The 24,328-nt window shown below is 42.1% G+C and overlaps 1 protein-coding gene across 6 annotated transcripts; it reads right to left on the bottom strand.

Moving 5' to 3' along the window:
• Nucleotides 1-600: 600 nt before the first annotated feature.
• On the bottom strand, nt 601-23,414 carry LOC100918699. Of its 6 annotated transcripts, none has more exons than XM_031947184.1 (8): nt 23,282-23,414; nt 13,928-14,298; nt 12,356-12,412; nt 10,443-10,586; nt 9,685-9,771; nt 8,016-8,084; nt 1,100-1,174; nt 601-1,005 (listed from the first exon to the last, which is right to left on the bottom strand). In XM_031947184.1, the coding sequence occupies exons 1-8, from the start codon at nt 23,308-23,310 to the stop codon at nt 725-727; spliced, it is 1,113 nt and encodes a 370-aa protein (XP_031803044.1). In that variant the 5' UTR covers nt 23,311-23,414; the 3' UTR covers nt 601-724. The 6 variants fall into 6 exon arrangements, with proteins under 6 accessions (XP_031803044.1, XP_031803046.1, XP_031803045.1 ...); XM_031947186.1 differs by having other exon boundaries at nt 9,685-9,768; nt 10,530-10,586; nt 23,282-23,413; XM_031947185.1 differs by having other exon boundaries at nt 10,530-10,586; nt 23,282-23,412.
• Nucleotides 23,415-24,328: the final 914 nt, after the last annotated feature.

Genomic DNA, 24,328 nt, shown 5'->3' with positions numbered 1-24,328 from the left:
CCCGAGAGGCTCCCCAAGCCCATGTTTCACCTGTTTTTGTATCTGCAGCATTTACTGTGGGGTCTGGCACAGGTCAATCTGTTAAAGATATAACAATACTTATGTTTTGAGGCTAAAATGGAATATCATATGGAAAGTGCTTAGTTATAGTAATAGTTAGCATTTATACAGGGCTTCCATTGGAGAGAGTATTGGGCCTGGATCAAAAAGACTCATCATCAGGAGTTCAAATCTGACCTCAGATGCTGACTAGCTAGATGACTCTGAGAAAGCCACTTAACCCAGTTTGCCCCAGTTTTCTCAACTGTAAAATGAACTAGAGAAGGAAATGGCCAAATACTCCGGGGTCAGGGTCAGACACAACCGAAAACAACTGAACAACAACTCAAAGCTTGCATGAGCCTCACATAACCTTGAGAGAAAGGTACTATTATTATTACTATTCCCATTTTACAGTTGAGGAAACTGAGTCAGATTGCGGCTAAGTGCCTTGCCCAGGGCCATACAATCAGTAAGTAGCTGATTCCAGCAAAGTTCTTTCCACTGTGCTATCATGTTGCCAAATGGGATGTCAGTGTATTATATAAAAGAGGCAAAGTCTGAGGGATAAGATCTAAAGCTTTATCTCAAGTCTTCCAAACACAGGAAACATGAAATCTGCTTAGATAAAATGCATTCTAAGAAACCAAGGTAATGTGAGCTGTATTGCAGAGAGAATGGAAGTCTACTTGGGGGGCGGACCGGCTGGAGGCTCAAAGGTTGAGTTATAAGGCTGTGGAAATGGAGGTCCTGAGAGGAGGATGCTGGGATTGATCATCTGGGGGAGAAAGGGCGCAGGGTGGAGGCTGGTTTCTGCTTGGTTAGCCAGCAGCAGGCAGAGCTGGTACATGTTGTGATTGAGGAGATGGATGCCTGGGATCAGCTGCTCCTGCTGGTACTGGAGGACTTTGGCAATGTACATGTTGACCACAGACATCTCCTGCTGGGTCCGGGACAGGTTTCTCACTGCAGGAGAAGAAGGAATACGCCCGTCGTCAGGGATCTGGACAGGGGAGTCTCCAACAAGAAAGGAACACCTCCACTGCCGCTGCTGACTTACGTTCCTCCAGCATGGCTTCCCCAATCTGCTGGTGTCTGGGGTCACAGGGCTCTTCCGGCTTTTCTTGCTGAAGGGCTAAGGCAAAACACAAACACCGGGAAAGTCAGCGTGAAGTGGGAGAAGCTACACCTGCTACATTGACCCACCCCTCCTGTCCCCACAAAGCTTGGCATCCTGAGCCTCCCAGGACATAGGGGATCAAACAAACAAACTGGAGCCTCCTCTTCAGATCTCTCTTCTGCCTCATGCACTGGGACACCAGCTGAACTCAGCCACTCATTGAAGCTGTGATCACCTCCAAGAAGATGGAGATCACAACTAGCTATACCCGGTTCTTCCTGGCTGATTCTTTTTCCATTCTCTCTCTGAGTAAGCCCCGGCATGCTGGGGGCCTCCCTTGATTTCCCCTGACTCTAGGAGGATGCCCCTAGTGCACTCAGCCTATCCTCTTGTCATTCTCTCATCCCACCCCATGCCCAGTCCGCCTGCTTTGTTCCATCAGCTATTTCCCTGATGCCATTCTTAACTCCTGTTCTTCATTGAAGTTCTCAGTTATTAGATGTGGAAGACTGGATGATCCCACCCATCCATTGACCACTGGGTGCTTTGTTACCCTTGAAACAAAGAGAGTGTGTGTGTGTAAGGAGCTAGAGAACGAATCTTTTCTTTTTGTCAGAACAGTGTGTGTCCCTGGACAATTAAATTCTTTCTGAGTCTTAAATTCTATCAGTTAAAAGAGATAATCCCTCCTCCTCCTCCTCCTCTCCTATTTCAAAAGAGTGAAATAAAGATAACCATGGAAAAATCAATGAGTACTTACTAGGAAAGATACTGTATCCATTTAAGGATTAGGATAACAATTTAAACATAGAGCATAGGATTTGGAGCATCTGGTAGAGCATTGGACTCTTGGGTCAAAAAGACCTCAGTTCAAACCCTAACTCAAAGAGTCATTAGCTGCGTAGCCCTAGACAAAGCATTTAACCTCCCCCCAACCTCAGTTTCTGATCTGTATAAAAAGTATAATAATGTCACCTACTTGAAAGGATTGCTGTGAGATCAAATCAGATTATAAATCATCTAGTAAGCCTTAAAGAGATAAATCTTAGGTATAGAGACTTTTAGGTGGTATAGTAGATAGAAGGAGGGACTTAGAAAGGCTTCTCTCAAACTTATAATACTCATCTGTAAAATGGGGATAACAACACTTACCCTCAGAGTTGTGAGAAATAAGTAAGATTATTTTTGTAAAATACTTTGCTCACTTGGAAGTGCTACATAAGTGATTATAACTAGAGCTGAGGTGACCAAGGAGTATAATTAGTCTAACTCCTGTTAGGATGAAGACACTGTGATCCCCAGAGGGTCCCTGATTTTCCCCTGGTTCCTCAGAGATTAAGGAGCAGAGCCAGGGTCAAGTTGAAGAAGGAAAAGTTCATGGAACCCTAATATTTTCCCTGGGATATTACAGTTGTAAAGGCCCCTGAGTCCAACTTGGCCAGTCTGAGGTTGAATGATCTCACTGGCACTAGTGGCTCCTGCCCTGTGGAAGTCATTTAATCCAATAAGCACAGAGTTCTTCAGGAATGCTGCCCAGGACTTGTAGATTCAGCTAGGCAATCAGCTGATCACTAAATGATCTAGGGGAAAAGACTTGGGATACCTGGGGTCCAATTCTAATTTTTGTCACATTTCTCCCCAACAACTCATTCTCTGAGCTTGGGTTTCTTCTGCTATCAAAGTGGGATAAAAATCCCACCCAGAATGACTTCCCTCAAAGGATGGCTAAAAGGAGAGCACATTGTTAACCTTAAAGTGTAAATAGATATGTTACTGTGAAGGATGTTATGACAAATGTTTAACAACCAGCTCTAGATGGGGTGGGAAGCTTACATTTAATCTGAATTATTAATATTTTCCACATTAATTTCTTGTCTGGATAAATAACTAATCAATAAATAAATCCCTGACATTTGCTGATTCTGTGGTGTATGCACACACTGAAAATTTAACAAGGAGTTCTTCCAGAGCTAGCCTCAGTATATCTCTAGTATTATTATTATAAATAATTTACCTATTTGACAAATGGAAAACCATGCCAAAGACTGGCTCTCTGGAGAAGCTTAACAGCAGCTAAATGGTGTAGTAGTTAGAGAGACCTGTGATCCTGCCTCAGATACTACTTGTGTGATTCTAGACAAATCAATTAATTTCTTTGTCTCAATTTTCTCATCTATAAAATGGAAATAATAATGATGGTGGTGATGGTGATAACAGCTTTGATCACAGGTTATTTTGAGGACCAAATAAGAAAATATATGTAAAGTGCTTTGTAAACCTTGCAGTACTATAAAAATGACAGTATTATTAATAGTTATAACCATTAGACTCTGAGTTCTTTGGAAGGAGGAACTGATTTCTGCCTTTTCTTTTTAATCTTCAGCATGTAGTAGGCTTCAAATAAATGTTGATTAATCGAAAACTGTGGAATCTCTATCACTGCATACTTTTTAAGCAAAAAAGAAATAAGTTGCTGACTGAAGGATGGAAGCATTCATCTGCCCACAGGTCATCTGATCCATCTGTTCTTACCCTTGGACTCTAGAACTGGTCGGTCCTTTCTAGCTCTATGAGTCTACAAACAGTCCTTGCAAATAGAAAAATAGTTTGAAAGCCTTTTACCCATATCATGCAATTCTTAATGGAAGTCAGAGAACAAGCACCATTTCCCAATTATTTGAGGAAATGAGGAAATGAGACACAGCCAAGGCCAAAGTGTGAGTAGAGAATCTAGGCTTAAGATCAGAAATTGAGAGTGGGGGAGATTTAAAAGCAAACAAACAATTAAAAAAAACCCCTACAACTTCCTATTACTTTAATGCCAAGAAACTCACATGCATATTGGATGTTTCCAATAAATACTAAGAAACATAAAAAAAGTTTTATATGACTTTTTAGTACAGGAGGTGCTATGCTTTTTATATAAAACAGAATTCTTTCAAGCATTAAAAATGGCTGATTGTTAGTAGCTACAATTATTTATCAATAATTGGAGATCTTTAACTTTATGAGAATGAGTACTTGTCAACTGGCAACAAGCCACATCCCATTGATTTTACAAATAAGGAAAACTGTGGCCCAGAGAAGTTAACCTGTTTTTTTGTTTGTTTTTAATCACAGGTCTGAGAGTTGAGACCTGAACCTGGGTCCTTTGGACTCCATACACACTATACTGCCTCCTAAGGTTTTAAACCAGGACAGTATAAAGTCTTTCTTTGATTTTTTTAGGCTATCGTGGTGATGCTGGGCTCTCAAAAATGGTACCAGGTGAATTTAACTTTGAGAGGCTTCATTAAGCTAGAAGGCTTAGAATATGGTCCCAGTTACAATTTCTGTATACCTAGCACTTAGCATAGCACCAGGTGCGTTATAGGTGCTTAAATAAATGTTTATTGATCTAATGACAGACTGCTGTCTGAAAGTTAGCCTAGCTAAGTCAGAAGCATCATCTCCAGAAGATTGGCCATCCTAAAGGTAACTTACTATCTTAGCAGCTCATGAAGATCATTTACTAAGGTGATCACTGGCAGGCATATGCCTCAGTGAAGGAGATAATTCTCACTGATAACTATTAGTTCTTTTAAAGGCTGAAGGATACAGTTGAGCAGCCCCTATTGCCTTACATGGAACAAATCCAAAATGAGATCACATAATTCAGATCTTGGCAAACAAGAATTAAAAAAAGGTTCTTAAAAATGCTGTTGCAGAGCAATCTTTCTGATCTCGGGACTATAGCTACAGTTCTGCATTGACCAGGAATGCATGTGAGAATTGGTTGATGTAACTAGGATGTTTAGCCTGGAGAAGGGATGGGTGGTTTGGATGAGGGGAGGAGTAGGAGAGCTATGCTTAAGTATTAGAAAAGCTGTCATCTGGAAGAGAATTAGATTGGTTCTGTTGGCTCAGAGTACAGAACTAAAAAGAGGCAGATTGAAGCGTAAAGGAAGGAAGAACTAGTGGCCAGAGTTGTCCAAAAGTGGAATGGACTATCTCAGGCCAAGTTAATCCAAGAAATATTACTGTGAGTGTAAAGCATTGGAGATTCAAAGAAAGGCCAAATGGTCCCTGCCATCAAAGAATTCCCAGTATAATGGTGACAATATGAGACTACATACAAGATAAACTGGGGATAATCAAGGGAAGAATTAGCAATAAAGGAGACCAGGAAAAGCTTTTTCTCTCAGATGGAATTTTAGCTAAGACTTAAAATATTGTCAGGGGACAGAGACAAAGAGGGAGAGCATTCCAGGAATGGGGGTGGCCAGGAAAAAGGCCCAGAATTGGGAGATGAAGGGTGCTATGTCAGAGAAACAGCAAGAAGAGTGTCACTAAACCTCAAAGGGCAGAAGTGGGAATAAGGTGTGAGAAGAATGGACGGAAGCACGGGGAGTAATGGGGGTCTTCAGAGGCAGATGACCATTTGGGCTGGCTGCAGTGGGAACTTTTTCCAGAGGCAGGCCAGACCTGCTTGATGCTCAGTCATTTTAGTCACGTCTGACCCTCTGTGAGTGTGTCCGGTGTTTTCCTAGTAAATAGCCTTCAGCACGGTTGCCGTTTCCTTCCCCAGCTCATCTTAGAGAGGAGAAAGTGACAAGCCAGGGTCATACAGTAAGCTCTGAGCCAGGTTTGATCGGCACAGAGGTCTCTATGGCCCTTGCCTGTGCTCTGGGCCCTGCAGTGCCATCTAGTGGCCCTCGGGGCAGCGTCCCCCCCCCCCCCCCCCCCACGGCCGATTCTGAGAGAACAAACTGCCAGGTCAGCGGCTGATGGGACTTCTCCCGCTCCCGGCTGGGCTCTGTGGGAGGGACATGGTCCTTAAGCACGTGGAGGGACCTGTTTCCCACAGCTATTTCCCACTGAGTTTTACCCATTTCTCCCCCACATCTCTCCTCTCCATGGCGGGCTCTGTTAGGAGGAATATCGGGTGAGTATTTTGCTAGGAACCAGACCGCTTCCTCAAGGCCGCCCAGCACAGACAAGATGTCTTGTTGGTGTTCAGGTGTGTGTGCTGGGAGCCAGGGAACAGATGGGGCGGGAGGAGGCTGCTAAGATGTTCAGGAATCAGAAGTGTCAGAAGTAATGAGGTGAGCAAGCAGCTGAACCCAGAGTGAGCCTGGGCTAGGCAGGTAAGGGATTCACAGCTGTGTAGACCGGAGGCTGGGGCCTCTGCCTCCCACCCATATTATTGTCCTCTAGGTAAAAGAGGACCACGAGCAGGAGGGAGAAGCCATCCCGGAAGCCAGCGGGGAAAAGATTAATTAGGCACCTTCCCCTATGATCTCATCCTTCTCAGCTGTTCCTTCACCATCAGACACTGCCAGAACCGCTCTGAGGACTGATGACTTCTGGGATGACCCCAAGCAGGGAGGGAGAGCCCGGAAGGGGCCTGCTCCAAATTTGAATTCCCTTCTCAAAATATGGCCCTAGCTTCCTTTGAATTCGGACCCCACTATTCTCTGCTTCCCCGTAGAGGATATGGAGCCTGGTGCCATTGAAGCACTGGGAAAGGTGGGAGGAAAGAGGTAGTGGGATTATTTCTCCTTGGTATTTCAATGGTTACAGAAAGAATCTAGTAATCCCCAGCATAGAAGATTTGCAACTGGAAGGGACTGGTTCATGTTACAGATGAGGAATCTAAGGTTTGGAGAGCTGTAGGTGGGAAATGACAGCGCTGGGGCTCTCTGGAGTGACTCTTCTTTACCACCAGTAAGAAAATGCAGCAAGCTGGTGTTTTTTCCAGCTGTATAGTGGGAAAAGCCCTGAAGTCCAGAGAGGTTAAATAACTAGATCCCCCTCACATAGCAAAGCAAAAAATGGGAAACAGCACAGACACCTAGCAATAGGCCAACAGACCCTTAGAAACACAAGGAAATAAGGGGTCATTGAATGGAATCTGCTCATTTTGCAGATGAATAAACTGAGGCCAAGGGGGTAAAATAACTTGCCCAGAGTCACACTGGAAGCCTGCAGAACATGTAGATAAATAGATCAGCTGCCTTGACTCAGGGCCATATTCTGATCAAAGAGTTCAACATTTTCATCACAAAATGTCACAAGGCTGGGTTTTGTTTCCCATTACTTTGCAAGACTGGTGCACAGAGAATGAAATCTGTTGACAGCAGCTGCTTGTGATGCTCAAAAACTGGTAATTATCTGTGCAGCAGAGGCTGTGTTTGCTCTTACTGTGCCTAAGTGTGACCGGCAGCCACGTCAATCAGACCATGTGAGGTGCTGACAGTCAGTGTTTACCCAGAAGCAGATGTGCTGTGACAAAGGAAGGCATGGGGAGGGAAGGAGGGGGTCTGACGATTTGTGAGGGAAGAGACAATGTCCCTTCATCTAGAAAGTGGGATTTGGTCAGAGGGGCACAGATATGATTGGAATGATCCTTGAATTAAAAAAAAAAAAAAGAAAAAGAGAAAAGATTTATCTTGTAGGAGCCTGAATTAATTTTGAAATGATGTCATAATAGTTCAAAGAAGAATAATAACTAAAGGAATGGAAAGAACAATTAAAGGGAGGAAAAGATCAGGGATAAGTATTAATCTGAAAAAAAAAAAGCTTATAGAATGTTCAACTTGGAGAGGATGTTGGCCTACTCTGCTACCTTCCCAGAATCCTTTCCTAGAGTGTTAAAATCATCTCTACAGACCCACCAACTTCCTCAAACCTCTCCCACGTTTATAACTTTTCAATTTATCATCTCTTCAAAGGATACATCACAGACTGTTTTTTTAAAATGCCACATATTTCAATATACTAAGGAACTTGACATAATACATTGACTCCATGGAAACACACGGTCATTAATTACAAAATCCGCCCATCCCATTATTTTCCCCATCCCTCTGCCTACCTGTTTCCTCTAGTGTCGGTCTTCCTAAAGCTGTTTGATTTACTGCACATCCAACCACGCCTTCAATCACTTATTTTGAAAAATATCATACTCATGAGTTAGATAGCAGAAAATAAGACAACATGTTCTTAAATGAGACTTTCAACTACCCCCCCCCCCCCTTGACAAATCAACACTCATCCTTAGTGTAGATGTAGTCACAAAGCTCTTTTATGGCTATTCTCAGATGCCCAACATGGTCCACTTGGTCATTTGACTCCTGGGAGAGAAAAATAGTCATTCCTGATAGGTAGAATCTCCTCTAGAATTCTGGGAGATGGGGTAGTTAGCAAGCTTATAGTACCACGCAGTGAGAATGCGCTGACTTGGGAGTCAGGTGCTAGGCCTGGCCCTGACTGACTGTGTGTGACCTTAGAAGAGGTTGGGTTTCTTGATCAAAGTTAGTGCCTTTGGGAAGGAAATTAGTCAACTTCAGGCACATGCCAAAAAACTGGGTGGGAAATTCAGAAATAATCACAGAATTTCCGAGTTGGAAAGGATCTTAGAAGCTTCTTACATCCAACTTAGACCTAAGCAGGGAGCCCTTCTTGATGAATGTCTTCCAGTCTTCTCTTGAATATTTCCAACAAGGGGGAAACTGCTCCCTCCTGAAGGAACCCAATGACTTTGTGTCAGGTCTGTCCAGAAGGTTAATCCATCTTTCTGAAACCTTCCACACTTTGCTTCTAGTTCTGCCTCGGGAAGACAAGTGGCGTTTTCTGAGACAATGAGCCTTTGGAAAATCATCTGTTCCCCCCACCTGGAGGGCTTCCAGGAAAGGTTGGGTTACTGCTGCTAAGATCCCTTCCATCTCTGAGACTCAGTGATTCTGCCCAGAGAAAACTAAGGCTAAATGTGGTATTGGATGGGGAGTGGGGAACCTTATTTTCTAACACAGACAGACTCTTTCCCCAAGTTGCTGATGGGGAAGGAGAAGCCTAAAGGAGTCTAGAATATTCTGGGTCAGGACACATGGGACAACACTCTCAAGTGCAATGCTAACCAGGTGTAGCTCCTGTCTGGTCTTAATGTGTTGCCATACTAATAAAATAAAAGGGGAGATGTATAAATGTGTGGTTTTCTAAGTAAATATGCAACTCCTAGGGATCCTCATATATTGTTTAGTTATATCCATGTTATTGTTGACACTGCTCTTTTATGGCCGCCTCCCATTGTCCCAAAGAAGACAGAATTGTGAAGGCAGGTGGCACTGCTGGATCTGGGCAAATCCTACCTCAGACACTTATTAGCTCTATGACCCTGAGCAAGTCAACTTAACTTGTTTTCTCAGTTTTCTCAATTACGAAATGGGGATAATAATAGCACCTCCCAACCAAGGTTATTATGAGGATCAAATGAGAATATCTTATACATACATATATGTAGATTATATATTTGCAAAACCACATGCATGTATATAACATACATGACTTTGCAAACCTTAAAGCTCTATCTAGATTAGATTATTATTTATTATTATTAACTAGAATATGGCCCTTGGGTGACTACCAAGCCCCCAGAAAGTAAGAAAACCTCACTCACAAGTGAGAAGACCCAGCACTGATCTTAGTCAGCTATGTTGTGCCACGTCCTAGCATGATTTCAAGTCCCTCTTGGATTCTGGACTCACCATTACTTGTTTCACCGTCTTTGGATTGATGCTCCATGGTGGAAGTCACTGCCTGTGGAGGCGGCAACCAAGTTCCAGGCAATACTTCTTGGGTTTGGAGGAAAGAATTTATTATTTCAATCATCTATCAATTATTTCTGATGAGTTGAAGGCAACCAAAAATCTCTTCATGCAAAAAAAAAGTCTACCTTTTTTTATAAAGAGAAATTGAGAAATGCAGTTTTCCCATTTGGACTTAAAACTTTTCTCTTTAATTTCTTTCAGGGAATGAGGAATGAGATTTTTAAAAACAACTTTTTTTTAAACGAAAAACTCTAGCTATACTTAAGGCAAATTGATGTGGACAATTAAGGTAATCAACTGAATGACTCAGGCCAAAAAAGCTTACTAAGGAGTAAAAAGTAAGATTTTTTTGTCGTCTTTCCCTTTCTGAACTCAATTCAACAAATGTGTTAAATGCTTGCTATGTGCCAGGAACTGTGTTAAGCACTAGGAATACAAAGACAAAAATAAAGCAATCATAACTCTCCAGGAATTTACATTCTATTGGGGAGAAGGAGAGGTGAGGAGATAAACAGACAAAGAAGAGAGAGCACCATCTGGACAGTTAATGACTCAACTTTCCACCTTTGCAGACACTGCTCTAGTCAGAAAAATTCTCAGCCACTAATTCTACCAAATAACCTTCTCATGGGTCTGTGATTGTCCTTCCCCTTAGGATAACGCTCCAACCCCAAGCAGAAGCTTATTGGTCAGACCTCCCTGAATTTCTGCATCTTGGGTGAATGAGTAGGTGGTTAAAAGTGTTGATTCCTTCAGACAGAGATTTTTCTTGAGATCGTTACCTGGCTCTTCTGGGCCAGAATCATAAAGATGCTTCACAAGGGGTGGAGCTGGCATTTCTGAAAGTTAGAAAGGGAGGTGATTGCATCATTTAGGCTTTGCCCAGTTGAGCCAAGGACTTAAGGTGTTAAGTTACTAGAACCTGTACAAATAGAACTTGGACAAAACTTGCAGCACATTACACAGAATTCATTGCCTGAGATTTTACATTTGGTTAACACATATAGATAGACACTGAAATCTTAAATGAGTTATGATCAAAGGGCTTCTTATTCCTTTAGAGTAAAACATATACCCTTTTGTTTAGCTTTTAAAGTCCTATGCAACCTGGCCCCAAGCTATTTTTACAGATTCTTTTGAGATTATCCTCATCTCCACCTCCATACTATGAGCCAAACAAACTGGTCTTCTCTAAGTTCCTTATTCATGGCATTTTACTTCCGATCTCCAAACCTTTGGCTTTCTGCCATATTTGGAATGTATTCTTGCTTTATATCTACCTCAGAGACCCTCTAGGCAGTGCAGCCACCATTCACTTTATGCATGAAGCCTTTATTAAAGGCCTCTAACTGCTAGTGTCTTCCCTTCCAAACTACTTTAATTACTTTGTGTACATTTGTATTTATTAACTTTATAATTAATATTATATATACATATTTAATGCATTTATATTAACTTTATAATCAATGAGAGCCAGAATGATTTGGGTTTAAGGCATCATCCTTAAGAAAAAAAGAAAACAATCTAGCCCACAAACTCCAAGATATCTGGCAGGGTTTCAGTGATCATGTACCATACCTTTACGTAACTGTAAGGGTATGATACTTTGTGTGGACAGAGGGAAGGGAAAGGAAAGAAAATAGAAAAGAAAAGGAGCTGTGTTGCCCAACTGGCCAGTTCCATTTGGATCTCTAGTGGGGCAGCTCCGATTCCTACTCACCGAGGTGATTTTTGTCTTTCGTTACAAAGAGAACCAGGACGTCAGGGAGGTGATGCTGTGACATGCAAGTGAATTGGATTTAAGTGAGTGTACTCAAGCTGTGCAAGGACCCCTGCCTCACTTTTGTTTGGGCTCTGATTGGCTCAGAGTAAATGTAAATAGCAACTGTTTTGGCCAGAAATCCTGAGGGTCTTCCCTTCCCAGATGGATTTTTTTTTTCTTTGGACTGATAAGAGAAGCCATTCTCTGCCTTTTCTTACTTGGCCTTAATCACTGATTGGGCAGCATTGCCTCAGTCAAACTGAGACCTGTTGAAAAAGCCAAGATCTCCTACTCCATCCAAGGTCCTCTCTAACTGTCCTGATCTTTGTCTGTAGCAGGACTCATTTGGCTCTGGCATCCTCCCTCACTGAAAAGTCTATGCCTATAATGCACCTGTAGGTCATGATATCCCCTCCCTAATGTCATGGTCTTCTTCAAAAATAAAGAAAAAACAACTAACTTTATAATATTTATTTATGTGCCTCCTATTGGCTAGTGAACTTATGTATATCCCAATAGAATGTGAGTTTCTAGATAGGAAGGTCTCTCTCTCTCTCTCTCTCTCTTTTTTTTTTTTTGTATCCCTAGTACCGTCTAGTGCTTGGCACATAGTAGGTGCTTAATAAATACTTGTTGACTGATTTCTGTTAATTCCCAAGCCATCTGATCCAACCTTCCTAAAATTAATAAGTTTGAAATAAAAGTATGTGTTTTTTTCAAAGCCTTGTTCAGTTAATTAAATTAAATGAGCAGTCATTAAGCACCTACTATGTGCTGAGGCCTGAAAATACAGAGACAGAGAAGTAATAGTCCCTCTCTTAAGAAGCTTGCTACCCCATTTCTTACCCTCATTCTCGTTCGGGGTTTCTTGGGCTATCTTTGCTCTGGCAGATCGTTTTGGCCCTGTTAGGAAAGAGAGAAAAATAGTCTATTTCATCCAGAACAGCTAATATGGAAGAACAGAGGAGAAGGGAGAATAAATAATATCTGTTTTGCACAGAGTAAATACCTCCTCAATGCTTGCTAAATTGTCAGAGATAGCCCTGAAAAAGGACCAGGGCCTTGAGCTATACAGTTTCCAACATAAGAGACTTTGTGGGTATGACTTGATCTCTAAAATAGGGATGAGAGCCCTTCTCCTCCTTCATAGGGATGTTTACTATGATATGGTGAATAGGAAAATTGATGTAAAATCTTAGAGAGTTGGGATTGAATTTGTATCTCCAGAAGCTAGCACAATGCCTGATACATAGTAGGCATTTAATGAATACTGTTTGATAGAACAAATCAGTTTTTAAGTCCTTTCTGTGAGCTAGACCATGTGCAAAGCACTGGGAAACCAGATAACGAAATACATATGATATTAATAAATACTTCTTCCTTTCTATTTTTTTTTAGAGGCAGGTAAATAGTACAATGGATACAGTACCAGACTTTGAGACAGAAATACCTGAATTCCAATCCAGCCTAAATACTTAATAGCTATATGACCCTAGGCAAGTCAGTTAACTATTGTTTGCCTCAGTTTCCTCATTTGTAAAATGGAGGAATAGTAACAGCATTTATCTCCTATGGTTATAAGGATCAAATGAGATGATAATCATAAAACACAAAGCACAGTGCCTGGCACACAGTAAGTGCTATGTAAATGTTGTTATTGTTCAATTGTTTGTATCCTACTCTTCAAGACCCCATTTGGAATTTTCTTGGCAAAGATTCTAGAATGGTTTGCCACTTCCTTCTCCAACTCATTTCATAGATATGGAAACTGAGACAAATAGGGTAAAGTGACTTACTCTGGGTCACACAGCTAGTAGATTTGAACTCAGGAAGATGAGTCTTCCTAAGCCCAGACCTAGCAGTCTATTGGCTGTGTGTGTGTGTGTGTGTGTGTGTGTGTGTGTGTGTGTGTCTGTCTATCTATCTATCTCTCTATCATTTATCTTATCTCTATCTTCCCTTCCCTCCCTCCTTCCTTTTTCTTTCCTTTCTTTACCTCCTTTCTTCTCTCCCTCCCTTCCTTCCTTCTTCTTCCTCCCTTGTTTCTTCCTACCCTCCCTCCTTCTTTTCTGAGCAGCTCAGTGATGCAGCGGACAGAGTGCTGGGCTTGGCATCAAAAAGACCTGAGTTCATGTTTGGCCTCAAATGGTTCCTAGCTATGATCTGGGCAAATCACTTAAATCTGTTTACCTAAGCTCATCTGTAAAATGGGAATAATAACAGCACTTCCTTCCCAGGGTTGTGGTAAAGATCAAATGAGATAACAGTTGCAAAGCACTCAGCATGATACCTGGCACAGAGTAAGTCCTATATAAATGCTAAGTATTATACTATCAAGAAATTTACACTATATCAAGGATTCCAAAGCTCTTGGAAAAAGTACTAGAGGCCACCCCTGCCTTCAGGCTTCCAACTTACGCTTTGAGGACCCAGCCTTTGGGGAGCATCCGGCTGCCATCTTCCAGAGCGTGCTCATTTTTTCATAAAAGTGTGGCAGGGGGGCTGAGTGGGCTCCTGTGGTCAGGTAGCGAGCCTGCTCAAAGCGGAACTGGCTCTTGAGGTGCTTCCACTTGGTGCGGCATTGCTCTGCCGTGTAGCCCACGTGGCGCTGGGCCAAAGTCTCCGTGATCTCTCTCCAGAGTTTGCTCTTTCTCTGACTGGTTCCTGAAATGATTTGATGGACTTTTCCTGTCTTGAAGATGGCCTCTAGCAGAAGATTGGTCTCATGTCGGCCCCAGCTGGCTCTCCAAGAGCCTGTGGGAGGCTTCTTTAAACCATTCTGGGTCTTTCTGAGGAAACAGAAATGGAAGCTTTACAACAGGGGTTCCCCCACTTGTGACAGATACAGCTCCAGAATGTATGAGAAGCTTGTCAAGAAGGCAGAGGCATTCTATTCTATTCTATTTTTTCTTTCTTTCCTTTGAGGCTAGGTGACTTGTCCAAAATCGCACAACTAGTGAATATTAAGTGTCTGAGATTACATTTGAACTCAGGTCCTCCCGACTTCAAGGCTGGCATCCAACCTCTGCACCATCTAGCTGCCCCACTTTCCTTTGTAATATTCATGTTCAAAAAACTTGAGCTCCAAATTCTTTCCTTCCTTGGCCATGGAGAAGGCAAGCAATATGTTATCAACTATACATGTGAAATCAGGCAAAACACATACAGGGAAAAATTTGGAAGAATAAAAATTATGTTATCCTATCAAAGGTAATGAAATGATTTTGTTTCTTATGGACATATGAACATTCTTATGGATAGTACCTGACACATAATCAGTGCTCAATAAATGCCTGGGGGCTTGTCTTGTCTGAAAGATTGGGAGCCCCTGCTTTACAAGGTTTGAGGTCCTTTGAGCATGATACCTGTTACACAAACAACTTTGCAACCAGAGAGAAACCGTCAACATAGCTAGATTTAGAGCTGAAAGGAATCTTTGAGCCTTCCCACCTCATTTTACAGATAAGGACACTGAAGATGAAGTCTCAATCTCACATTAAGTAACCTGCCCAATTTCAAACAAGTGGCAAATAGTGAATCTCTTTTGAACCCTGGTCTTGACTCCTGATCCAACAATCTTTTCACTATTCCACTCAGAAACAATTGATTTTTGACTTCAAAATTCTCTACCCCATTGTCTACAATAAAAGGTCAATATTTATCTATATATATAATACACACACATACACACACACACACACACACACACACACACACACATATATATATATATATAACACACACACATCTCTCTCTCTCTCTCTCTGCTAAGTTTAACTAATTTTTTTTAAGAGCAATTTTGTAACTTGATTCTTTTTACCCAGAAGGCAAGCCAAAGACAAACTATTAGACTGAAATATACTCTTAGAGAATTGCCAGGAATATTGAGAGCTTAAGTGATTTACGCAGGGTTAAATAGACAGTGTATAGGAGAGGTCTTAGGGCACTAAGAGGTTAATTAACTTCTCCAAGTTTACCAGGCTAGCAAGTGTCAAGAGGTGGGCTGAGAAGAAGGGAACAAGCATCTATTGATCTCCTACTATGTGCCATGGGCAGTGCTGAGTCCTTTACAGATATTATCTCCCAATAACCCTGGGAGGGGGCACTATCATCATTTCCCTTTGACTCAAAGGTTTCTTTGAGCATGAGATGGTCTTTTGACTCTTTTCATATTCCCACTGCTTAGCACAGTGCCTGGAACACAGCAGGCCTGCGATAAATGTTTCACGGTCACACAGGTAGGAAGTTGTTGGAGGCAGCATTGGAATCTTCCTGACTCCCAGCCCAAGATTCTGTGCGCTGTGGTACCACCGAGCCTTGAGAGACTGAGGAGAGGTGGATGACACAGGTAATGCACTTGGATGGCAGGGACAGTGGTGCTGCCAATGGCAAGTAACAGGGAAGTTTGGAAGAGATGGGAGGGAATAGAGAATAATAATTTAATAACTGTCTGCTGAACCGAAATTAAATTAAACTGAACTGAACTAAGGTTACTATTATTAGCATCACTGAAGGAATATTTGACTGGAACAGAGAATGGTTTCATTAGTGAAAATTAGGTTTGGGGATTTTCTAAGGACTTCACCAAAAATACCAGAGAAAATTCAAGAGTTGCCTGTCCTTTTCTATTCGTATTGATCAGAATGTTCTGTACCAAAACAAATTATTTGGGGAGGGAAGAGTGAAAAAAAATAGTAGCTTCTTTTTCTGTGTTTAATACCCAAAATTCTCTTCAAGACATTTGAAAAGGATTCATAAAATAGATCAAATGAAGGGGGAACAATACTGGGCTAAGATGTAAGCTTCACCGAATAGCAGCTTGAGAAATTATAGTGAATCTGATCTACCCTCCCACCCCCTCCAAGGCCAGATCAAATAATCCTCTCCCAGATTGGTGAAGGGAGGTGGAATCCAAGTTCCAGGGCTCTGACACTTGTGAGGTGGTGCAGTGAATAGAGGGCCAGACCTGGAGTCAGGAGGACCTGAGTTCAAATTCAGCCTCTGACACTGTGTGACCCCATTTGGAGTTTTCTTGGTAAAAATACTGGAGTGGTTTGTCATTTCCTTCTCCAGCTCCTTAGAAACTGAGAAACAGTTTCACACAGCTATAAAGTGAATATGGCCAGATGTGAACTCAGAAAATGAATATTCCTGACTCCAACTTGGGCACTCTATTCACTCTGAAAAGAGGGAGTTGACTAAATGACTATTAAGGTCCCTTCCAGTTCTAAATTCATAATCTTAAGACAAAAGATTTCTGGAGTTAGAGGTTCTGGTTTAAATATAGTAATTATGAATATTTATTATCTCTCTAGCTTTACAAATCATGTCTCTTTCAATCTTCCTCATCTGGGAGAAAGAGATGGACTAGATCAGTGGTTCTTTTTTCCCCCCATTTAATTTGTTTTTCAATTACATGTAAAGATAGTTTTCAACATTCATTTTTGTAAGATTTTGAGCTCCAACCTTTTCTCCCTCCCACACAAGCAATCCAATATAGGCTATACATGTGCAATCATGTTCAACATATTTCCACATTAGTCTTATTGTGAAAGAAAAATCAGAACAAAAGGAGGAACCATGAGAAAGAAAATAACAAAACAAATTTTAAAAACAAAAATAATAAGCTTCGATCTGCATTCAGACCCCACAATTCTTCCTCCGGATGTAAATGGCATTTTCTATCACCAGTCTTTTGGAACTGTCTTGGATCACTGTATTGTTGAGAAGAACTAAGTCATACATAGTTGTAGATCAGTGGTTCTTAAACCTTGTTTGTGTTTCAGCCCATTCTGGCAATCCATGGATCCCTCCTCAGAATATTTGTTGTTTCTGCTGATAAGGGAAGGAAATGCTACAATTCTATTAGAAGTTAATTAAAGATGTAATTTTTTTCCATCCAGATTCACAGAACCCCTGAAATTTGTCTTACTTTAAAAACTCCAAACCTAGATTATCTCTAAGGTCTCTTCTGTGACTTATCTGTATTTCCTAAGGTCATATGACTAATTAGTGACATATATAAAACCCTGACTCCTAAAATAAATGTACTATTATTATATTTATTTATGAATCCCTTCAGTTGCAAGATCTCCTAGTCTATTTTGAATATAATTTGATTTGCAAAAAAAAAAAAAAATCCATTTTAGATCCACAAATCCACTGATTACAGACTTTTTTTCTTTCTTTTCTTTTTTTTAATAGGTTGAAGTTTTAAGACTTTCTAATTAGGCAATGGATGGCATGGGAATAGCTCCCACCAAGGGAATTGTAGTTTCTTGCTGCCTAAAGCAGTGTTGATGATAATGATTGGGTGCAAAATTAATGGTGTGTGTTGTAAAGGCAACATGTAAGTGTTAGGCTTTATAGGGATAGAATTTGAGAGAAATGTGCCTGGGAAGGTACATAAGTTTTTGAATCAGAAGGGAAAAGGACTATCATGGAGGCCTACCAGAAATTACAGGGATGTCAGAGAAGAGGTCTGACTCCAAATTTCCAAATAAAACAAGACCCTCTTGGAGTTGGGGGAAAGGGCAGTGTGGTTCAGTAGAAAATGCTGGATGTAGAATCAGTGCTTAGATATGAAACTTAGCTCTGTCTTTCCTCTCAAGAACATCTGTGATCCAATTCCTTCCTTTTGTCTTTCATTGGTAGGTTCTTAGGGATACAAATACAAAAAACTGTCCCTAATTTCAAGAAACTTAACATTCTCTTATATCAAATGTAAAAGATATAACAATAAAACATAATTTAAAAAACAGGTGATCTTCAACTTTCATGGAGGCAATGTTCTTAGGAAATGGAGCAAAAGTCATACAAATGTTGCTACATGGAATCTTTAGGAAATAGGCATCTAAATTCTCTCAATCACCCAAAACTATCTTGTTAGAAATTGCTGGAAAATGTTCTTTTCTGTGTATAATTCTTCATAACAAAATATGAATCTGGATATCATTCACTTTTCCTAACACAGTAACCATGAAATAATCCATAAAATGCAGTATGCAAAATTAAATTAAGTAACATGAAAAATATTTTTCTTGCTAGTAATTCTTTAAAATTCTGTAATTTTCTATGCTAATATCTCACAATATTCACTTTTTAATAACATTTTTTTATAATCTATTGTATCAGAAATGCTTTCTTCATTTTTGCATATATAATAAATTATTGATCCATTAACACCAAACTTTGGGACAACAGTGGCTGCAGATATTCCAGCACAGAGTTTATCTAACATCTTTCTCCCAAAGCCATATCATTGACTATGCATGCTCGGGCTTAATGGACTTGTACATTATTTGGGGGGCATAACTGTAGCACAAAACTTGATTTTTCAAGACAGACAATGAAAATAAGTAATGAATACATGAAGAGTTCTTTACAGTGGCAGAGTAAACAAGACCAATAAATCACCTGGTAGTTTTACCCCACCCCACCCCCCACTCCACAAATTTATGTGCACATTGCTGCTCTTTTTTTTTCCAACTCAAAAGTGAAAATGTGATGACTGATAAAATCACCCAAACACTTGCAGTACCAAAAGTTAAAATCATGAATGTTGAGAATTGACTATATATCCAAAATACATGCTCTGATGATTTAGAAAATATAATAAAATAAAAGGCACTGTTTACCTCAATTTTCTCATAGCTAGAGAATGAAATGGCAAACTCCTCTAGTATTTTTGCCAAGAAAACTCCAAACGGGGTCACAAAGAGTCACGTAACTGAATGAGAACATAACGATAAAAGGCGGTTTAGAGGACATCCAGTCCAACCCCATCATTTCACATATGAGGAAACTGAGGCAAACAATAGAGTTAGTTCCGACAAGTTTCTTAATTCAATAAACTTGAATTCAACAAAATTTATTATTTCCCATACACAGAACAATTAATTATGAAAGTGCTTCAGTTTCCTTAATTTTAAAATGACTGATGTTTTACCCTGGGAGTCATATAAACTATCAGGAAATGAGCAGTGGCCCAGGTCCTTAAGAAGAAAGATGTTAATATAAATTCCTTAGCATAGCTGAAAAGCAGTTTTGTTGTCTGGCACCACAGTATAATGGAAAGAGAACTGAGTTTGGAGTCTTGGCTTCCCCAAGACACTGGGTAACCTCTCTGATCCTCAATTGTGGAGTGGGGTAAATACTTCTACTATGCAGAATTATATTGAGGGATTTATAGCATTTTTAACATTGGGGAATAGAGATTATTCTCTAGTATGCAGATTGAGAGAGGGGTTTATACCTGTTAATTACTAATGTTAGTTATTATTAATGTTAATATGTTGACTAATGATTATTGCTAAGGAGTAAGAATAACAATGGCTAGGATTTATATGTACCAGACATTATGCAAAGTGCTTTACAATTATCAAATGGATAGAGGGTTGGACCTGGAGTTAGTTAAGACCTAATTCTGATACCTTGTCAAAAACCTCTGTGACTCTTCGCCCCAGATGTGGGATGTGGAAGGCCCTAATGCCCCACCCTATTGCCCCACCTTACCCCCATCCCCCCTTATGTGTCATTAAAAATTCCATGTGGTTGAGTAACAGCCTCAGACCTTGAATAAGGCACTGACTTAATCTGTCACTTATGAAATTCAGAAAGCATCTTCCATTCCCAATCAAAATAATCAGGGGACATGCTGTCCCCTGGAGGTTGGGGCTGGGGTTAGAAAGGAGGGGCAGAGGGGGAAAGGATCTGGCTTCTCAAGCCACAATGACCCTTGGGAAGGTCCTAGTCTTTAACTCCTGGGTATTTAGCAAGGGATCCCCAGGGGCCCAGGACCCGATGTCCTGGAATGGGGGCAGTCCTGGAGAAGCCAGAATAAGAGAGGGACAAAGCGATTTTCCTAAAGACCAACCTGATTCAAGACTTAGGGGAACTTAGCACCAGAAAATTCTTTTTATAGGAAACCTTTCTTGCATTCCTGTTTACCTTTCTAATGGGGACCCATTTTGGGCTGAAGCCTCTGTCACTTTTTGGTATGATTATTATCCCAAATGTTCTTTTTTAGATATAGAAGCACAGATTTAAATCCAGAAAGTTCGCCTAGTTCAACTGCTCATAGAGCTAGGGTTGGAAGTGTACTCAGAGGCCTCATTTTGTAATTAATGAAATTAATAAATAAATACTTAAGTACCTACTAAGTGCCAAGTACCACACTAAGCACTGGGGATTCAAAAAGTGACAAAAGATAGTCCATGCCCAGAAGAAGCTTACCATCTATAGGGGTAGAGGCTCAATGAGGCTCAGGTAATCAGTGAGATTTGAACCAGGGTCCTCTGAGTTGAGCTGGCTCCCTTTCCTCTGTAGTACATCAATCATTTTACAAATGTAAGAAAATGGGTCCCAGAGAGAACAGATAAATTGCTTAAGATTGCAAGAAGAGTGTCTGAGCTAAATTAGTTTGGATATTTTCACATTCTAAAAAAAAAAGATCATTTTTAAAAACTCCAATAGGCAATGAACCTGTCCTTCCTATCTTAGTTATTATTGACAAAGATAGGTAGGTAATCTTGCAACATTTCTGGTATTTAAAAGCAAAGAAAAAGAAAGTTTTAACATTTCCGGGCTCTTTAGTATATAAATGGTATTAGTAAAACAGGGAGCTATTGTGCTGGGATATTCCAACTCAAAAGTAGTTAAAAACAGTAATTCATATGCCCACATCTGTTAAAGTTTACAAATCTTTTTATATATATTATCATCTTTGAGCCAGACAATATCCCAGTTATCAAAAAAAAAAAAAAAGAAAAGAAAAAAAAATCCCATTTTACAGATAAGGAAATTGAGTCAGAATTTAAGCTGACTTGCCCAAGCATATTTAGCTACTAAATGACCAAGTGGGATTCAATAGAATCACCTAACTTCAGAATTAGAATTTCCCCCTAACTGGGGAATATACAATATCTCTGAGAAGGGGGTCATCCAGCTTCAGTCTGAAGACTTTTAATGAGGAAGAATTCATTACCTCTGTTCCTATGCTTTTTCTTAATCAATGCCAAATTTGCCCATTTGCAACTTTTACCCTTTTTTAAAAGAAAGGAAGACCTTTAATTTCCTTTGGAAATCCTTTATTCAAGATAGGTGTGTGTGTGTGTGTGTGTGTGTGAGAGAGAGAGAGAGAGAGAGAGAGAGAGAGAGAGAGAGAGAGAGAAGACAAAGACAAAGAAACAGACAGAAACACAGAGAGACAAAGAGAGAATTAAGAACTACATGACCTGAAACCATTTGAAGCCAGTTTTGTGTGTAGAGTGCCACCCTCATTCAATGCCTTCTCCCCCTAATCTAGTAAATAACTGGTATAATCTGAGACAAAAAGGCCCTGGCCTCTGTACTTGATTTCTAAGAACCCAGGCTCCAGCCCCAGTGCTGCTAGTCGCTTAGTTTCCGGACCATAGGTTACTTAACCTTTATTTCCTGATCTATAAAGTAGGAATAACAATCATTACAGTATCATCCTTACTATCAAGAGCTTGTCAGTTTAGTAGAACTCAGTCTTTGGAGTGGGAGCGGGAGGGGGGGGGGGAGCAATTAATGAAGCTTAGGGAAACTAAGCAAATTAAAAGTGTGAGCATCTGATTTCAAAGAGAACGTGGAGAAATTAAGAAAAAATGTGGGTCAATCAGCTTGTAATACCAATAGCCATCCCTTATATTGCCTCCACTGTATCTGTCAATTCTGGCTAATCAGGTTTGCCTGGTATGGGATAAGACAGCCTTGAAAAGTACAACAGATTCAGTTAATCACAACAAAAAGTCTGTAGATAATAATAAAAATTCAAATCTTTATAGCGTTTTAAGGCCGGTAAAGGTGCTTTTCATCAGGCACCTTAATTGAGTCTCACAACAACCCTTTGGGGCGCCGTTATCATACCCACAGGATATCGGAGGTTCCAAGGTATTTTGTACTGACTCAAAGTCACACAGCTAGGAAAGTGTTTGAGGCGGGCTAAAATACACTCTGACTTTCCCTGTTAATTCATGGAGTTCATCCTAAAAACATTCCTAGAAATGAAAAGGACCTTTGCGTTCATTCTAAGGTCAAATTGCTTGTTTATTCCATCATTTCTCCTTCTTTCCCTCCCCCCTTGCCCTCCCTCCTTCCTTTTTCCCATTCTCCCCTTCCCTTCCTTTCCTCCCCTCCTCTCCCTTTCCCTTCATCTGTCTCTTCCTCTCTTCGCCCTCCTTCCTTCTTCTCCTTACTCTCCCCTGTCTACTTGTCCCTTCTCTCCCCCTTTCCCTTTCTTCCTTCCCCTGCTCTCCCTGTGTCCTCCCCTGATTGTCGCCAAGATCCTTTGCAGCTCTCAAGCCCAAAGCCAAACAGGCGACGCCGAGTCGGGCCTGCCGATCCCCGCGGGCTGTGTGACCTCAGGGAATGGAGCACCCTCTCTGGGCTCCTCTGCCTCTCAGATGGAGGCGCTCTCTCCCTAACTTGGCCCCTCGGCGGTCCTCTCCCTCGCTAAGTCTTGGTGGCCTCCAAGGCCCCGGGCGGGACAGGCCGCGAGCCGGGAGGCCCGCAGCGCCCGGGCAGCCTCAGGCTGAGGGGGGTGGGGGTGGGGGTGGGGGGCGCGAGCCGGCCAGACTCGCTGCACCCGGGGGGCCCGGGAGAGCCTGAGGATGCGGGCCCCCGGGCAGCAGGCCGTGCCCCAGGGTCCTCCCCCGCTGCGGAGGTCCCTCCCGGGCCTTGGCACGGCCCGCGGCCGCCCGGCCATCGGCAGCCCCGCCCCAGCCTCCTTCTGGGGGGCCCAGGACTCACAGCTCGCCGGGCGGGCTGCTCCTCTCCATGCCGCCCCTCCGGCTGCCGTCACGACAGGAAGCAGCCCTCCGCCAAGGGCATGCCTGCCGAACCCTCTGGCCCCTCCCCGTCTCCACCGCCAGGGGGAGTCCGCGCGGCTCGAACGCCGGCCTCTGATTGGCTGCTGTGCGGTGGTCCCGCCCCTTTCCTCCCGCTCGGGAGCACCGGAAGGATGCTAGCACGTGTGGGCCCTCCACTATGGATGGAAGAACCTTCGGGGCCGCCCCTCGTAACGGAGAGGGAACCAAGGCCCGCAAAGGTACCAAGATAAAAGAAACGTAACGCCACTTAGAAGCTCTGCGAGGTGCTTCACACAGGCCCGTTACGGCCCCGCCAGGACGGCGCGCTGTCCTACGGCAGGGAAGGGAAGTGTCTGAGGTTGGAACCGAACTCGGGGTGACAGCGGGCCTAGGGCTCCATCCCCTGAGGCGCCTGGCCCCGCGGCGTGGGCGGGTGCGAATGATAAGCCCTCCCTCCCCTCCCCACTCTCCCCTCCCCTCCCCCCTCCCTCCTCCCTCCCTTCCCCTCCTCCCTCCCCTCCCCTCCCCCTCCCTCCCCCCCCCCCACGTGGGAGTGCGGAACGTGCGCTTATAAATAGGCACAGCTGTACACGTTCTGTGCACTACCCAGTGCCCACATCGCCCTTTTCCAGGCCGCTGCGTGCGTGATGCGTTTGCGAGCCACGCGAGTTCCGTGCGCATAGTGCATCTGCTACGCGGCGCAGGCGTGCTTGCAAATACACGCGTTCTAAATACTGTGCCTCACACAAATCCCACGTGCACATCTTTATGACACGTGGAGGTATGTAAACGCGTGTGCGGACCCCGCACGGATTCCTACACGTATAGCAACGTAGACATGTGTGGAGGCACAATGCGTGTTTGTAAAGACGCACATGTACAAACACTGTGCATCACACACACTGCCATAGTCCATATTAATTAATTATCATTAAAAGCATATATTTATTATAATGTTTATTATACATGCATAGATGCATGTGAGAGA

This window comes from Sarcophilus harrisii, chromosome 1 (assembly GCF_902635505.1).
Source record: "Sarcophilus harrisii chromosome 1, mSarHar1.11, whole genome shotgun sequence".
Classification (NCBI taxonomy): domain Eukaryota; kingdom Metazoa; phylum Chordata; class Mammalia; order Dasyuromorphia; family Dasyuridae; genus Sarcophilus; species Sarcophilus harrisii.
This window is presented reverse-complemented; position numbering and strand designations above follow the sequence as displayed.

Bases quoted from the DNA above. Each gene is read 5' to 3' on its own strand.
- LOC100918699 (XM_031947184.1), bottom strand. From the start codon at position 23,310: ATGGAGAGGAGCAGCCCGCCCGGCGAGCT. The intron at 9,772-10,442 runs GTCTGACCAATA...TCCAAACCCAAG, and splicing joins AGATGCAGAAATTCAGGGAG to AAGTATTGCCTGGAACTTGG. The intron at 1,175-8,015 runs GTAGGCAGAGGG...GTTTTGCCTTAG, and splicing joins ACCGACACTAGAGGAAACAG to CCCTTCAGCAAGAAAAGCCG.